This window comes from Magallana gigas, chromosome 7 (genome assembly GCF_963853765.1).
Source record: "Magallana gigas chromosome 7, xbMagGiga1.1, whole genome shotgun sequence".
In the NCBI taxonomy this organism is placed as follows: Eukaryota; Metazoa; Mollusca; class Bivalvia; order Ostreida; family Ostreidae; genus Magallana; species Magallana gigas.
This window is the reverse complement of record NC_088859.1, coordinates 41,022,620-41,041,540: the sequence shown is the minus strand read 5'-3', so window position 1 is coordinate 41,041,540 and position 18,921 is coordinate 41,022,620. Positions and strand designations below refer to the sequence as shown.

The following is an 18,921-nucleotide window of genomic DNA, read 5'->3' as shown; positions in this document are numbered from 1 at the left end:
ACTTTTTTTTAATAAATTTTGAAAAATTGAATAATATAAAAAATAAAATTTGTGTGACTGATGATTAACCAACCATCTGTCATTTGGAGACTGTTGACATTTATTGAGATGTATTCTATTTCTTTCCATTCAGAGTCAAGCATTCACTGGGCCCTGCCTCACTACCATTTCGATGAGGATGCTGGTGACGTAGAGCTGGAGATCATAAGGGTGGGGTCTGACCTCTCCCACACATCAGTGGTGTGGTGCGCCACCCGCCTGTCAGAACCACCTTCTGCCAATCCAGGGGAGGACTATATACCAAGCTCTACACAGGTCACCTTCAGTCCAGGCCAGGCTTCACAGGTATGTGTATGTCAGGGTTAACATGGGAAACTCATAACATTTCTTATACCGATTATAAAAATGGTGTACCGTATGTGTGATGCTAACAATTATTTTAGGCACAGTTATATTTGACATCCTTCATGCTTCTTCTTGTCCACTTACAAACAAACACATGTACAAACCTAATGTTGTTCCATATTTGTGAACATTTGGTTTAGTTATTTAAAGGGAAGACTATTTTAAGTGAGCTATTAAATTATGTACATTTTCAATTATCTGATTTTGACTGAAATTTTTTTTGCTTTTTAGAGTAGCATATACATTGTATTTTTCTAGATGTACATGTAAAGTAATAAGATTCAATTGTCTCTACTACCAGATTCTATGTTTGGGATTTATATGTATTTGTTGACTATATACATCTTGCAATATGCAGAAATGTCACTTGACCCTACTGGACGACAGTGTAGAACCACGGCTGGAGGGAAATGAAACATTTACTGTGTGGCTCTCTACACCAGTCGGAAGTTCCCTAGGAAATCCCCACACAGCTACTGTCACAATATATGATGGCCATTTAGATAGTACGTAATTTTTAAAACGTATAATATCTGAATAAAACGTATCAATGAAATTCAGATAAATTTTGCCTCAACAAATTCTAATGATTCTACATTAATGCTGTGTCAACTACATGTACAGTATATTCTGGTTTGGTTCTAGTTCCCACCATGGAGTTTACTTACACTGAGATGGTTGTGAAGGAGAGTGAGAGAGTGGTGGAGGTGCCCATCAGACGGCTCGGGGACTGCACTCAAAACTCCTCTGTCATCTGCTACACTCGCCAGAATACAGCGGTGGTCATGATGGACTACACTGAGAGACCACTCACTGAGGCCTCCAGGGTCGTGTTCCTACCTGGAGAAAAGGTAGCATATGGTTTCATTACCTATATGTATAATGCAAATTATGGACCATTCAGAATTAAGGATTTTTTTTTATGAACTCTTTGTAATTTTTTTCTTTTTTTAAGGTTAAAACCTGTTCTGTGGGGATTGTGGATGACAGTGAGAATGAACCAGTGGAATTCTTCTATGTGTGGCTGACTCAGCCCAAAAGTAGTGGGAAGTCAAGGGCAGCCGTTGGAGCTCAGGTCAAGGTGAAGATCACCATTATCAACCCAGAGGATGGTAGGTACACTTTATTCCTAACTTTCGATAATCTGTTGGCTGTTATATATGAATTAAAGATTAATTTGAAATAATCATTTCAGCTCCTAAAGTACAATTTGAGCAAGTAGAGTACACAGTGCATGAGCCAACTTCTGGGGAACACCCTGCCATTTTGAGTGTGAGAGTTTTGAGGGAGGGGGATGTGGACCACACCTCCACAGTGCGCTGTAGTACACGTGATGGCTCAGCTGTGGCGGGCAGGGACTATAACGCAAAGAGTCAAATACTGACCTTCTCCCAAGGTAAGTCTAAATCGTCACAGGTAATTAAGCTCCGTTCCTAAAAATTTCATTCCTATCCTAGAAAAAATACTCTATTAAAGACAGGGGAAATTCAATGCTAATAATTATACCAGTACCTTGTATGAATTTCATTTTACCAGAGAAAAATGACCTTATTGAAAACACAAGAAAACTCATAAATTGTACATATATTTGTTCTGTAGGTCAGAGATTTGTAGAGTTTCCAGTAGAGATCCTTCACAATGATGACATTGAGTGGCATGAATCATTCAGGGTCTTGTTAGGTCCTGAGGACCCGTCAGGGGCGAGCCTGGGGGACAGGGCACTTGTCACTGTCACTATCCTGGACGATGAAGTCTCTGGGAGTCTGGTCTTCCCTGCTCCACCCATGGTAGGTTTTGTAAACAATATTGAAGATTCTAATCAAATGCGAGGAATTAATATCCACATATATTTAAAATCATAAGAAGCATCTTTGCAGATATTAAATTCTTATTTTTTGTAAATTATATGAAATTATAACAGAAGTTTGGCACACATATTCTTGCAATTAAATACAAAAATTCAGAATCATGAAATTTCAAACACACATTAGATAGGGTACATGTATGTTCAGTAGGTATAGGCATATTTTCCTTTTTTTTAATTATCTTGTAATGAATTTCATTATGTTTTAAAATTTCACACAGTTTTTGGTTTTGATGGTTAAATGGTGAGTAGTATCAAGTGGATTTTGAAAAGAAGACACTTAAAATTGCACAACAAAAAATGATAGAAATCCAGAAAGACACTGTTCTCTGGAGCTTGAAATGGAACAAATATTTGCATGACAAAGAGAAACTGTTTATTGTTAAATTCAAATAATCTGGCTGGGGATAGCTCATTCTATTACCTTAAAATTCATCATTACTTGTAAAGTAAAGAGAAATAAATATTTGATATAAACTCAAGATAAGTAGATAGTAATTTGTTTTGGGATGTGGGAGATGATTTTGTAATGATAAACTATTCATCACTTCATCCCAGCATGTAAAATTTTGTGAGGAAAAAGGAGAAATAACTACTGCAAACTTAGCTTTGATGCGAATGGTAATTTTGCAAAGATTGATAACAGAGAGTATTAAGCTATGAAATGTTAGAATTAATACATGCTTGCTTAAAAGAGGTGCTCAACTGAGGAACACATATATTCACAGATATATATATACACAGCAAGAGATTATTGTATCTTATATATGAATTTGACTCATTGTTTGTACACAGGTGGTATCTCTGCTTCACCTAGATAACCTACATACAGATTACAGGGAGGAACCGTCCCCGGGCTACCCCCTCGTCTGTGTGTCTGTAAGTTGATCCAAATTTACATAGATTTGGTTGTAGAAATTCATATACATGTGTTATTAGGTCACAATGTGTTGTATTTCATTAAATTGATAATTCATTATTCTGAGCAATATGTTATGTGAGTTTTTTTCTTCAAAAACACCCACTTGTATACCTTTGACCCCATACATGATGTGGTGATTATTTATTTTCAGCCCTGTGATATACAATATCCGTCTTATAGCAGCACTCATTCTTTGTGTGAACAATCAGGAATCGACCAATCAGCTGTATCATATCGTTGGGAGGTTGCCATGCCAACTGATGTCCACGGTGCTCGACCTCCCTTCGTCATGGTAACGGACAACACTCCCTTTACAAGTGTTGACTCCAAAGTTCTTGACAGCATCTACTTCCGTCCATCGTTTCGTGTTCGTTGTATCATTCAGCCTTTACACTCAAATGGAAATCCTGGGATTCCGTCAAAGAGTCACGAAGTCAGCATTAGCCATGACAATGGTATCTGTAATTCTCCTGTCTTTAAGGGAACACCCAATAGCTATAGTGCACAATCATTTCTTGCCAATTTACAATATGTTGGACCTGGTGATAAAAAGCATCCAAACACTGTCCATATTTCCATCAAAGTCCCACATCAAGATGGCCACCTTCCACTGATTTCCACCTATCCTATCCACAATCTCCGCTTTCTGTTGTCTGAGCCTGTTTATAGACAGCAACATCTGTGCTCAAACCTCATTACTCCCAGTGAACGCTCAGGAATCGTAAACTCAGGATTTTTGGACAGTGGAGAACTGGATCCAGCATCTTACAATTTTCCTCATCAGTATGATCCACATTTGCGGGAGAACAAGACCTTAGATTTGTACCACCACCTCAACATGAAATCCTGTATGTGGAGATTTGATGCCTGGTATCACATGTCTGATTTAGTGGATGTGTGTGGTGGAAAAATAATGGCAGATTTTCAGGTACTTTACCTTATAGTTACAGACATGAAATTCAGTGATGAAGTTGTTAACAAACCAAAACGTAGATGTATTTGATAATTTATGACTATTGAGTAAAGTGTTTAAATAAAACTTTGAATAGATATTGAAATTGGAATTTCCAGTTGTACTAATAATAATACAATGTTGCTTTACATGTTGCTATACCAGATTAAAGATGCAGGAAAGACCTACCTGACTGTGGTCGTACCTTTGTATGTGTATTATGTGTACGCTACAGCCCCTATAGGGTGGGGCTCCCTCCAACATCACACCCAGATGGAGTTCTCTTTCTACTATGACACCATTCTGTGGCACTCGGGGCTGGAAACAAAGGGGACAATATCCGGAGATCTGCAGGTTCTGAAAATTCTGGTCGGCAGGGACGGCAAACTCATTGTGGATTTCAAAACTCAAGCCAGGTTTAGAGGTATATTTTCCACCACCTAATTTGATTGTTTATAAAGAATTCAGGAATAATAAAGAGGTGGATGATATTAACTAACTCTTTTCTCCATCAGGTTTATATGTATTACAACACCACACTCTACCAAATGCCCACAGTAGGATTATCCCCCCTACAGGAATGACAATCAGCTTAGATCTCACCCTAGTGTGGGGACAGCAAACTTTTGACAGTCCCCGGCAATTTTGGAGAGCTACCTCAGACTTCAGCATCAAGGTTTGTTAATTAAACACTTATGCATTACCGAGCACTTGTGTTGGATACTTTAAACATGAAAATGTTTATATTAATAAAGATAAGCATTAAAAAAGTTGATGCTGTGAGAGAATATTTATTTTATTTTTTTCGTCCACATGAATTAACCCCAAACTTTGTTAAATAAGATTAGCTAAATTCCTTAGATATATCATTGTTTCAAAAATCTGAAGTACTGCCAATATATGCAAACTAGAGGCACCCTTTTAATTTTCTACATGTTCTGTATTTGACTTCACTGTGTATTACAGGACTACACAGGTACCTATATATTGGAGCTTATCCCCTGCACTGTTCACTCCACCCAGAAATTCACCTCTAACCAGACCCCTATCCCCTGCACTGCCAACCCGCCTCAGAGGTATGGAGATGTCTACTTACCATTTGTTATAACTTTAATATAATGATTTGACATTCATGTCAAATGCTCACATACTGTGCAAAATTTTTAAAAATAAATGACTACCGAACCTAGCATCAAAAGCCAAACATATACCAGATATATATTTGAGTGTAATGTTTTAGATATATCTATTCTGTTTACACTATGCAACTTTTATCTTCTAATTTATTATCAGATGATACTCAAAAATGAGGGACAAAGCTAATCTCTATAGACACACAAAGACATTGGATTTAATTTAACTAAATATGTTTATTTTTGCATTTTTAGATTTGAGGTCCCTATAGCCTTCCAGCAGTCCAACCATCCTGTTCCTTTGGTGTACTCTCTAGACACTTCGTTCCAACTGACCAGCAATGAAAAGTTCTTCCTCATGGACATTCATGATGAGCAGCTTAAGGAGGAAATGATATATGATGGAGTATTTGAACAAGGTATTTAAGTAGCAAGCTTACCTCATTGCAATATAAAAATATGAACAACCATCAATGTGAATGGTTCATTATTGAAATTGAAATTCATTAAACTGGATGTAAGTGTAAAATTAGGTGTAAATGATAAGGGCAAATGATTTTTTTTTAGTATTATCTCACTAACTGTCTTAATTTGATTCAAATTTCCCCACACAGTAAGGAAATAAGTTTTAAAGATGAAGCCATTTATTCAGCCTCTCTTTCATCCTGTTTAGGTCAGACAGTATATGGACGTGTTTCATGGAATCCAGAACAAGATCTCCAGTCTGCGTACAAGCTGTCCATCCAGAAAGTCTACCTCTGCGCAGGTATATTCATTAAATTGAAATCTTGTTACCGTATTTTATTGAAAGAAAATAGATGATGTTTTTACTGTAGAAAAAAACCCACTCTTTTCCAGGAAAGAATGGTTATATTCCAAACTATGACCCTGAGGGAGATATATTTGGGGAAGGAAAGCAGTTTGGATGTGTCCAACCAAGTCCTGAACTCCAGTTTCGCTTCCTTATCCTAGTATGTATCATTGATTACGCCCAAAAATTTATAGTTATCGAGAATGGTCAGAATAACTTAATATACTTTGCCCATTGAATGTCAAGATCATTTTATTTCAATGCAATATAAAAGTGACTAAAGAAAAAATGGAAGGAACAGTTTTAATGAACGTTAAGAGGTGTTTCTTTCTTAATAGGATAGAGGAAATACAGATGTTACCCAGAGAGAGTTCCAGGGGATTCCATTCCATGCCGAGTTTGCCAGTGACAGACATCCCTCTTTGGAGACCTTCTCCGGGGTGGATGGATTTTCCTTCAGTGTGGATCCATTGTACAAGGTACCATATTGAAATTATTTTATTAAATATCATTACATGAATTTTGTGATAATGAGAAATCATGTGTGAGAGTCTTTTAGATTTTTCTTTTAAGATACATTTTAACATAAGCAGAATTTTGTTTAATCAAGGATATGTTTTTTCATAATGTCATTATATCAGTGATAATAAGCAAATATGTTTGGTAGGCTTTCAGGTATTTTTCTGATTAATCATTTTTGGATTTTTATTTTAATCAGGTATCATCAGGTAATCAGTGGTACCTTCAGGTGATTTACCTTATCACCACATCGAAGAGCGATGGCAGTTTTCATCGTACGAGACGATCAACAAGTCTGTTAAGCAGAAAGGAAAGAGACACTAGTTCAGTGGAAGATATTCTAGAATCCATTGAGAAAAGTGGAAAGAAGAATGGAACCAACATTAGTCCTCTACCTTTGGTGTCCTCAAAAACCGACCAATCAGAGGACACCCTAACACTAGACAGCTCATCACACACAGTTCCCATCATGGCCCCGGTGTTAACTGTGCTATTTATTATTATTGTTATAATATGTATTGTGATATTTTTTGTGTATCGAAGAAAGAAGAGGAAAAGACCAGATAATTCTAGTCAAACAAACAATCAGTGTGCCTTGGAAAGTGCAGCTCAAAATCCCGCATGCCAAAGACAAATGTCACGAACTTCTCTCTCACTCTCCCGAATTAATGTTAATGTCAAAGAGATCAAAGACAGCACAGTGTCACAAAGTGAAAGTGAAAGGACAGCCAGTGTTCAGCTGATGACCTCAGATACCAATACTCAGGGCAGGAGGAAGCGACATGCTGGAACAGAAGTTTAGTGTCCGACACTCAACCATCCCTTCTGTTGATATACATTACACTCATTTCCAAATGTAGATAGAAAATATCATCAACTCTATCCTTCTTTTATGGGGTAAAGGTGGTTTAATCACTCCATTTATACATTTTTTTTCTTGGTGCCTGCAAAATACTTGTCAGCATAATGTGATAACATTTCGGTATTAATACTCATTTGCACGACGTTGTGATTGATTTGAGAGATGTATGACTGGCATATGATTTGTGATGGGTAGGAGTTCATAAGTGCAATATTTTTTTGATATTTTGTTATTCATTGCTAATGTGACTATTATTAAAAATGACATACAATGATTTTTACTCTTTTTGTCTGTATTTTTTTAATATTTATGCTTTCTTTGAGAGATAGCAAGCTCTTCTTTTGGTCAATATAAGCAAGTATATTATTTGATGCACATTAAACATAATCCTAAGCATAATGTAGTGATATTACAGTGGCAGGATTAATGGTTATAAATTTTCAAGTAAACTACAGTATATCCAATTATTTTCGTGATTATATAATTTTCGCTTTATTTACAATCAGTTTCACATCGCAAAAATAAATACAACAGATAGAAACTATATCAAGTATTGTTATTTTTAAAAAATTTCAAATTGCAAAAAATGACATGCAAATAAAAAAAGTCATATGTATGCTCCATTTTCGCAATTTTTTTGTGACACGGGGAAAAAACCCACCAAGCCTGATATATGCAATGACATGGGTCAAAAACACATCTATTTTGAAGGCTTGTGTGAAGATAATTTTACCACATCAATTACAATTTAGACAATGGACACTTTTATTTATAGAACAAATGAAAATTATGTATGATGGTACATGTATATAGATGTAACGAGAATTATTCAAACATGCATATTCGAATAGGCAACATCTGAAAGCTTCCTATGGTTTACATTATTAAAATGACAAACATCACCATGAGGCATCAAGCCTCTTTCTCTGTTAAAAGGATGCACTTGGAGGGGTTTCGTAAGCTTTATGTCATTCCTGTATAGCCAAAAAAAAAATAATTAAGGAATAATGTGAACAAATGATGTACGCATGGTTTGAACAATCAGAGACAAATGGTTTTAATAATACCATTGTGAATAGTCTAGGGTTGTTATTTGAAGATGCATTTTGTTAATTGAATTTGCTGATAATACTTTGACTGTCAAAATGACGAGTTTATAAATAATGATAGTGAATGCGAAATATTTTTAGACACAACAAATCACAATAAAATAAAAGCATAAAGATAACTCATAAAACTCCCAGGCTGGTATAGCAAATTTTATTGTGGTAAGAACATATATAATAACGTTTATCTATACTCAAATATGTATTGGTGCAAATATGAATAAACACTATTAAACGCACAATAAAAAATAAAATTGTCTAAACGTTGAATTGCTACAATTTTTCTGTTACTATGAACTCGCACTACAAAGACCTATATAATAGTATTTGTGGTGTTCAACAAAAATTTCTGGTTAGAAATCACTTGAACAGGTGCCACTGCAATAGTGATGTGGCTCTAGATCCCGGGACAGTACAGTTACCCTAGGTCTATTACCAGTAACACTGCAACAGTCGAAGCTTCATACACTACAGTTCAATTAATTTCAAAAAGTTCCACTGTGTCGGACCGTGAGCAAATAAGGAATCTTTTCCCAGACCTATCGAATGAAATGGTCTTCTCGTGGTCTAATTCTTCCCAGTCGTCATCGGAGTCGGAGCTGTCGGAGTCCGAGCCTGATTTAGGTTTCTTTGGTTTGGGAGTTAGGCCTCGATCCTCTCTTGATAGCACGGGGCGCATCCTGTTACCGTTGCTCTCAAGTTGGTAAACCTCCCCTCCAATCTCGCACACGTATAGATTCCCATAGCAATCCAGATCCATTCCATGCCAGTAGGCATCCCTCTTTTCTAAAGTCAGTGGTGACTCTCGCCGAAAAACAACGCTACCATCCAAATCTAGGCAGACGATGCTTTCTGAGGTTTTGGCATCGAACATATATAGTTTTTTACGATCGTTGGATATCCCAAAATATGCTAAGACAATGTCTGGTCCATAGAACGTCTTTAATATTTCCCCGTCATTGTTGATTATTGCAATCCTACCATACTCACAGCATACAAAATGTTCATCCCAAAAATATACGCAAGATACGTTTAATTCCGTTTCAATTTTCCTAATCTGCTCAAATAAAGGAAACAAACTAAAAACATGAATCCCGTCTGTTGTGCTTACTGCTATTCTTTCCTCTTTTTCGTCAACGCATATTGCTGTCGGGTTTTCAGGAAATTCGTAAAGTTTGGTGAATTTCCCGTCGTTGGTTGCCGAGAAAAGTGCTCTATTTTCATAACATTTGTCTATCAACAAAATCTTGCCAGACGACAAGAAGACTCCACCACAGAAGGAGCTTTCTTCTTGTGTGAGCCTTGCCAACAGTTTAGGTTTGATGTCCAAATACCGGCTAGTTTCAGATTCCATCTCATAGTTGATGTACCGAAACAGCAGCTGTGCTTGGTTCTGGATTTCAGAGGTCATGAGAGAGTCGAGATCCTTTTCATGCAATTCAGCAATGGAATCAATTTCTTCAACAAATTTCTCAATACTGGGGTTGATTGTAAGGTCACAATCAGTTCTTCTCGCTAAGGTTTTTTGAATTTTCTGGAAAAAAATCATAAGCTGCTGCTTTAGTTTTAGTGTGGTCAAAAAAGTCTGGCGCTTGCTTCCAATTTGCTCGACACTTCGTATTATCTGCTGAGCTTCCTCGGCTAATTTTAGCAGCCCCTCCACTTGCAGTTTGCTTTGGCGAAGCATCTTTTTGTCCCTCTCTTCAAAGCTCTTTTGTTGCGTTTCAAAGATTTCATGAACTGTACCAATTCTTTCTTTCAACTTGGTGACAACGTTAGAAACTTGTTCGTCGATATCTCGAAACGTTCTTGCGTTCTCTTTTTTATTAACATTAACAAGTGCATCGTTTACCTTCTCTTTGATGTTTCCAATCAATTGCTTCAGGAGCATCGGTTTTAATTCCTTGCTAGATTGTTCGAAAGCCTTGTCCAGTGACTCTACGTGCAAACAATACTTGTGACTGGAAGACGTACATAGTGTACAGCAGAGGACGCCGTGGTCAAAGCAAAAAACATCCACACATTTTTTGGGATGCGACGGACAAAACTCGTTCGCCTCGATGGGACCCGTCTCCAAGTATTCCTTTATTGAAGTTACGTGATGGGACGCTTGGTCGGGGATTCTCGCAAAGACTCAGCCGACAGCGGCTGCAGTGGTACTGGGCAGCCTTTTCCTCGTTCACCAAAAGGCAAGGGTCGCAACTCTTCCGGACTTCGTTTGGGTCAGCAGTGCCGATCAATTCGTCAACCAATTGATTTCTTGGGAAAATTTCCACCAATTCCTTTAAACTCAGGTCTGAAGAAGGCGCTGAAAATGTATCGAAACATACTGGGCATTCTAGTCTCAGGTGTTCGGTGTGGTCAGTTTTCTCGATGAGATTCTTTATGCACAATTCACAAAATGTGTGTAGACACTGGAGATCTCTCGGCGAATCCAACTGCTTTTGACACAGAAAACACCCAAATAATCTCAATTTATTGTTGCTCATTTTATCGAATCTTTTAGGTTATGCACCTACTCCAATGAGTAGAACCACGGTTGTTTGATACTATACTTGTAACTTATTGAAAGCACATTCAGCGCTAGCTGTCGATGTTTTGATCGCTTGCCAAGTCCGGTGTTTACCTTCAGGACATCGGCATTACGGACAATACAGCGCACAGTAGCGAGATGCGTACGATGTTTCTCCCGGTAAAGTGTCTGACCACGGACCGTACTACATTCACATTCCTGTTTAAAACACCACCGAACTGTGACGTACGGTGAATGCCTCACAAATATTGCTTATTCGGCTGTTAGTGAAGGACGGAGAACGAGAAGTCCATGCATAGATTTCTTTCATCTTCATCGCTAGCTTAGTATCGCATTTTTATCGATACCTGTATTTTTTAGGCCTGATAAGTAGTGTTAACTTGTAACGAAACAGGTTTACTGTTCGAGTTTACATGTCTATACAACAACTACAGTAAAACTCGTTTAATACGAACACGGATATTGCGAATTCACAGATATAGCGAAGTCATCTTGGATCCCCAGCTATGTAAATTTAATGAATTTCTTATACGGTTATAACGAATTACGGATATAACGAAGTAATTTCTTAGGTCCCAGTGACTTCGTTATAACCGAGTTTTGCTGTATATGTACTCATATGTGCATGTTTATATGTAGTAAATAATTAAAATATATGTTGCATATTAGTAAATGTACCCAAATTTCGCAGCGCAATATTAATATCTATAGATTTAGATTTAATTGATTTATGTACGGGGTATTTAATAAAGAATAGAAAGGGGTTTAATTTGTAGTGAAGGTGAGTTATTGCGGCTGATCGTATACATGTATTTTTTAAAAACTGTTTTACGTCTCTCTCTCTCTCTCTCTCGCTCTCTCTCTCTCTCTCTCTCTCTCTCTCTCTCTCTCTCTGTGCTAAACCCAATAAATTTTTATTAAAAAAATTTTAACTCTAAAGTTTTTAACCACATTTTGCCTTTTTAACTGCATTCTACATACAAGTAATTAGTGTTCAACTGTATATAGATGATAATTTCTTCCATCTGCTCTGGAATAGAATGTCTAAATGGCACGGTGTGTTGGCAACATTATACAGTAAACCCCTCTGAAAACACTTTATGTTGAATAGATCGGAGCTGTAGATAATTAACTCTTGTGTCGAATGCACATCACACACTCTCCACTGATCAGTAAGATAGAAACTCATCAATGATTGCTGTGTGCAGGATTTTTTTGTGTGTGCATTGGTGATTGTGACAATATGCTAATGTATTTGATCATTGGCTGCAAATATGTCTTGACGTGGTCAAAGGTATGGGGGTTTTTGAAACATTTTCTTGTTATGAAGACCCCCCCCCCCCCCCCTAGTGTACGAACTAATTATATACATGTTATATGTAAAATATTCTCGTTGACTAAGCGATTGCCCGCTGTATTGTGTACTGAAGAAATCCGATTGTTTTCACACTTCGTTTGCCAAATCCAAAATCACGATCGAGCTAGTTTTAATTTGTTCGCGTACATACTAGGCTCTCCCAATTATGACAAGAGGCCCATGGGCCACATCGCTCACCTGAGGAACAATAGGTATGATAAAATCAGCTTAAATGGAGTCATAATACAAACTATCTGGACAATGTACAATAATACATGTAGATCCTGTATAAATAAAATCTATTTTTCCCCTGGATATTCTTATGTTTATAATCATTAGTCCCTTCTCTAACAGGATAATTTTATAGTCATATCACATTGCTTATCATCATTTTGCAGTTCTCAAAAAGATCCTTAATAATTGTTTATATATGGAATATAAAACTACATCAAACTCTGAACCTTCTTGTGAGGCCGAAGAATTGTCCTGGGGCCAATTATAAAATTATTTCAAAATCTTAACAATTATAAAGAATTATCTGGTTGATTAGTTTCTGAGAAGAAGATTTTTAAAGATTTACTCAATATATTCCTATGCAAAACTTTAACACACACACACCCCCAATGTGGCCCCACCCTACCCCCGGGGATCATGATTTTCACAACTTTGAATCTACACTACCTGAGGATACTTCCACACAAATTTCAGCTTTCCTGGCTGATTAGGTTCTGAGAAGAAGATTTTTAAAGATTTATTCTATATATTCCTATGTAAAACTTCGACCCCCATTGTGACCCCACCCTACCGCTAGGGATCAGGATTTTCACAATTTTGAATCTACACTACCTGAGAATGCTTCCACACAAGTTTCAGCTTTCCTGGCTGATTAGGTTTTGAGAAGAAGATTTTTAATGATTTTCTCTATATATTCCTATGTAAAAACTTCGACCCCCATTGTGGCCCCACCCTACCCCCGGGGGTCATGATTATCACAACTTTCAATCTACACTACTTTAGGAGGCTTCCACACAAGTTTCAGCTTTCCTGGCTTTCTTGAGAAAAAGATTTTTGAAAATTTTTCATTAATTTTTAATTATCTCCCCTTGAAAAAGGGTTTGGCCCTTAATTTTTACAACTTTGAATTCCCTTTGCCTAAAGATGATTTGTGCCAAGTTTGGTTGAAATTGGGCCAGTAGCTCTTGAGAAGATGTTGAAAATGTGAAAAGTTTATGGACAGACGGACGACAGACAAAATGTGATCAGAAAAGCTCACTTGAGCTTTCAGCTCAGGTGAGCTAAAAATTCTACATCCCTGAGTTATTATAAAATATTTGTTAAATTATACGGACGGTTAAACCACAGGCACTTGTTTCTGAGAGAAAAACAATTCACCCTATAGTATAATAATAACACCCTTGTGTTATTATTCTACTATAGGGTAAATTTTTTTCTCAGAAACAAGTGCCTGTGGCTTAAACGGATTCATCGGCTATTCCTTTGATACGACGTTCTCATTGGGAACAACGTTTACTCTTTCCCAAGAGAGATTCACAGATTTGATTTTTTATATGATGGTTTATAAGACTGCGAGAGTAGCGACCATTGCCAAAAAAAAACATATCCCTATGTTGACAGTGTTGACGTTCAAACCTTCGTACTGAAACTGACTAGGTTCCTGCCGAAGCTGAAGATGATGAGCGCGACTACAATCTTTACTCACGGTCACCCGATTATAAAAATGGTTACAGCGAATTACAGAATACCGGTAGAGTTTTCAATAGCTTGCTAGATTGATCAATAGGGTATTCAATTTGGTCAGCAAGGTATCACATTAGGTTTAAATCTAGGTCATGTGATTACTCAGGTATGACAGCAATAGAGTGAGTTAATCTGGTTAACATTTGCACGTTTTGGGCCTTTTTGTTTCTCTCTGTTATCCTACATTACTGCTATAAAAGTCTGAACTAATTAAGCAGTCAGCTCAAAAAAACCTATTAGTGCTGTAAGATGCACCAGGAATCAGGGAACCAAAATGTTTAATGATTTTTTGCAGGGAAAAATATCTCCTTTTTAAAGTTATTCTTTTCTCTTTTGTTTGTTTCTTCAGAACTGCCTTTTGAATTACATTTTTTGTAAAACAAAATTCAAATTACTCCAAGCAGAATTGATGCTCTATAGAGTCCAGTGCTGTCCTGGTGAACATTCTTTTTAAAAGTCTATGAATAGAATAGCTAACAATAGGAGAGAGTGTTCTAGAGGTTTTCTTTGTGTAAAATGAATGGGTTGAGTGCAAAATAACAATCTACACTTGAGTAACCACAGGACCTAGATTTAAACCTGATGTGATACCTTGCTGACCAAATTGAATACCCTATTGAGCAATCCAACAAGCTATTGAAAACTCTACCGGTATTCTGTAATTCGCTGTAAAATGATCAAACAAAGGACTGGTAGAAGCTATTGTTATACTTTCATGTTAAATACTGAAATCTGATTGGTTAAGACGCAGTTAATAATATTTACTATTACCCTCAGCGTTAGCAACGCACTTGGCAACGGGTAACATTAAAAAATGTTACATGCGCGAAAATTATGCGCGTACGGTTCGCTGTAGAATTCACGTTATTCCTATATAAAAGCAGTAAAATTTTCTTAAAAATTTTAAAAAGACATTCAGTATAACAAAATAAATAGTGCCTGTTTGGGAGGATAACAGTTGAAATTGACACCCCTCGAAAACCATTGTCAACCTCCGCTTCGCGTCGGTTGACAATGGTTTTCTCGGGGTGTCAAATTCAATTGTTACCCTCCCAAACAGGCACTATTTATATATTATCGTTTTACTAACAGCATGCCAGTTTGCTTGTCGGGCCGTGTTAAAATTTTGTATGTCGATTATTATATTCCTCACCGATTGGTTGTTCGATTTCATTGATGTGAATGCTTATTTGCATATCAAACACAGAACCCAGAAACGCACTGACCAATGACATTACATGTACATGATGTTTTGGTAGTGAATATCAACACGTGGGCAGTCCAAAGCCCGTTGTTTGTTAAATTTATTTCTTTACGTTTTTAACTTCGTTAATATCCAATAGTTTCCGTAATATTGGTTTACTTCAAGACTGGTTATTTCATGCAAGAGCGCTTCCTATCCCAGTATAAAAAGATTTACCGGGGAGTATTCGATTATTGCGACGTTCGTTAAACAAGTAGAAACAGTGGAGGACGTTTATTTCATTTAACAAACAACAAGCTTTGGACTGTCCACGTTGATATTCACTACCCAAAAAATCATGTAATATCATTGGTCAGTGCGTTTCTGGGTTCTGTGCTTGATATGCAAATTAGTATTAACTTCAATGAAATCTAACAACCAATCGATAAGTAATATGATAATCAGCGTACAAAATTTTAGCACGGCCCGACAAGCAAACTGGCACGCTGTTAGTAAAACGATAATAAAATGTGTCTCTTCTGTTTGTCATCCAAATATTGATATATTAAGACGTTAAGTTCCAGTGAACTGCAAATAAACCCATCAATAGATTCAAATAGATCCATCTACTATAAGCTTACGGGTCTCATCGCTCACCTGAACCAAAAAAACATCAAATTTATGTAAAAGGAAATATCATTTATGTCTAAAATTGTACATAGGCAATTTACTTTTGAGTTTGCGTTTACATTAACCGATCTTTCCGGTCAACTTTACATGAATCAGCCATTATATTTCGCAGCTGACTTTCAAACTGACAAAAAAGGCAATGCACTATGAAAATTTGGGACCATATCAACGCACTTTGAAAAAAAAAATGTTCTAAGTGGAATAAATTTGGGACCAAGTTAACGCACATTGAAAAAAAAAATTCAAAGTGCGTTATGAAGGTACATCAACATTTTTTCTTATTCAGACACTTAACGCACTTTGAAAAAATATGTATAAACCACAAATTCTTGAATTGAATTTCTAATTTGTTGATAGTAGGGTAATATGTTAACACTACTGAATCTAATTCACCCCTACGAATGTTATTGTCATTTAAATTTTAGACCACGTGGTTTTATTTGACCCTTTCAGTTTTGCAGTAAAAATTGTGCCTCGTGTTTATAGTCTATTTTATAGAATCTAGGTACTTGTTGTCAAATATAAATTCTAGACGTATATTGATTTTAAACTTTATTTTCATTAATTGGTGGATAGCCATGTTTGATGCTTGTGGTGTGCAATACTATGTTTTAAAAAAAAAATAATGGGTGAATGTTTTGCATAAAAACTTAGTATATCGAGCCATTTTCAAGGAACATTCTGCATAAAATAGTACAGTCTCTTTCACTATTGATGTTATTACTAGGTCAGGCGCGGATCGAAAATTAATTCCTAGGGGGATCTTTACTACACATGTTAATTGTTGAAACAGCAGGGGGAAAAAACTATTTTTTGTATTGTCACATTTATTTCTAGAACACATTTATGATTTTATTTAGCAACCCAATGTTTATATTTTTAACCACTCTACACGTGGTTGAACACGAACGATAACTCTGTTCTGAATATCATCGTTTAATTTAAATAACCGATGGTGAAATAAGACATACATCTGAAAAGATTTTGATGTTTTAACATAAATCAAAGTAGGATATGATATGAAAATTGACCAGTATACTTACGTATTTTGAGAATATTATCCGAACCCTTATACTTCCGCTCGAAATTTCACAGGAACTGAACAAATCTCGGTGAAGTCTCGTGAACTTTCATTTGAGCACATCTGGATTTATTACATACTTAGCAACGATAAAGAAAAAATTCCGAACACATTCGCAGGGGTGTAATTTACAGTCTTTGAGAACGGGGATGGGGGAGAGGGTTAACCAAAGACACAGCTCATGATTTAATTGATTACAGGAAGAAGGTCCCTTATCCCTCATCCTCCTTCCAAAAAATGATATTAAGCAACTTGGAGTAAACGTTTAAGGACGGAAAAAGAAATGCGGTTTGTTTTCAATGAAGTACATGGATATTAAAAAACGTGTTGACCAAACAATAATTTCTCCAATGGTATGTTAAGGGGAATGTGCGGCCATCTTGTACATTTGAGGATAAAAATGTAAACATTTCTTGAACTGGTTTGTTCAAAATATATATCTAATTGAGCTAAACAAGATTAAAGCAGCATTTATTGAAAATAAAAATATCAATTATTTCGACCAAACCCCAAACTATTTTTTTCCGAAGAGCATTAATATGGACGATATCAGCGCACTTTGAAAAAAAAAAATTTCCAAGTGCGTCGTCTTGGTCCCAAAATTATCGCACTTTGATTTTTTTTTTCGAAGTGCATAATATTTCAATTTGCGTTGTAACATATCTCTATCAAATACTAAAAAAAAAATATAATTTTGAACATGCATAATTGACGACTCTTTTCAAAACTTAGTTCCAAATAGTGTATATTTATCGTAGTAGTACTTAAAGAGCTTCAACACTTGGGAAATAATGATTTAGACTGATGTATGTGTACTAAAATCTTTATAGCAATTCGATGTCTTTTATTTTATAGAGTGGGTCTGTGCTCTATATTTCTGTCATAGTCAAATTAAGGTCTAATAAAAACACTTGGAGTAAAGGTCCATACATTAGAAATATTGTTTTGTATACCAGCAACTAAACTTTTTCAAAACTTTATAGAAGTCCTTAAATAAGTGTCCAAAGTCACATACAATACTTCTATAAACCACTTTGTTGTGAATGAAATGGCTCAGTGGTTATCGCAGTAGACTTGATATGCATGTAATCTTAATAGAAATGGAATTTTAGGTTAAGAATTCAATAGCACCAAAACTCAAGAATATATTTTTGTTTTCCTTCTTCTTGGCAAATTAATCAAACTGACCATTACTGTATTGTATTATATATTAACTAGATTGAAATGGGAAAAATCATGAAATTCAAATTATATTTTATGATTAAAACAATGGGCACTTCTGCCATCTTCTTGTTTAACCAAACTTGGGTAAAGATATTCTTCTGAAGAAAATGGTCGCTTAATGGTGATATAGAAACAAGAAAGTAATAAACAAATTGGCTCTAAATTAAGATGAAATTCTGAACAGTTCGGCGTAATGCCAACGACAATGTACGAGTAGGGACTGTCACAATGTGTCCCGACATATTTGGACAAGAGATAGTCGTTGCTTCTCAACTTGGTCATAGAACGTAGTGAATGAGTAAACACATAATACCAGATTTGTTATCTTATGTTTTGTTTAATATTACAAATCTAACCGTGACATAGTGACATGTAACTTAACTAACTACATCAGTAACAAAAAGGTTATAGGATTAAATACTAGTATACAAACTATCACTAGTAGGTTGTAAAATTATACATTGTATATTAATTGTTGGTAGGGTACTTTTTTTAGTAAGACTCAGTCTTCAATTTCATTT

At 36.0% G+C, this 18,921-nt stretch overlaps 1 protein-coding gene across 1 annotated transcript in view; it reads left to right on the top strand.

The window, feature by feature from the left end:
• The window catches only part of LOC105329796 (extracellular matrix organizing protein FRAS1), a 46,133-nt gene extending 38,390 nt beyond the window's left edge, over positions 1-7,743 (top strand). The window contains exons 50-65 of the mRNA XM_066067329.1: positions 134-345; positions 764-911; positions 1,051-1,256; positions 1,361-1,517; positions 1,601-1,801; positions 2,005-2,192; positions 3,065-3,148; positions 3,343-4,119; positions 4,309-4,567; positions 4,659-4,819; positions 5,110-5,219; positions 5,532-5,695; positions 5,950-6,042; positions 6,135-6,247; positions 6,426-6,566; positions 6,806-7,743. Coding sequence (XP_065923401.1) covers positions 134-345; positions 764-911; positions 1,051-1,256; positions 1,361-1,517; positions 1,601-1,801; positions 2,005-2,192; positions 3,065-3,148; positions 3,343-4,119; positions 4,309-4,567; positions 4,659-4,819; positions 5,110-5,219; positions 5,532-5,695; positions 5,950-6,042; positions 6,135-6,247; positions 6,426-6,566; positions 6,806-7,408 — 3,617 coding nt within the window. The 3' untranslated portion in view covers positions 7,409-7,743. The remainder of the gene's footprint in view (positions 1-133; positions 346-763; positions 912-1,050; positions 1,257-1,360; positions 1,518-1,600; positions 1,802-2,004; positions 2,193-3,064; positions 3,149-3,342; positions 4,120-4,308; positions 4,568-4,658; positions 4,820-5,109; positions 5,220-5,531; positions 5,696-5,949; positions 6,043-6,134; positions 6,248-6,425; positions 6,567-6,805) is intronic.
• The last annotated feature ends 11,178 nt before the right edge of the window (positions 7,744-18,921 follow it).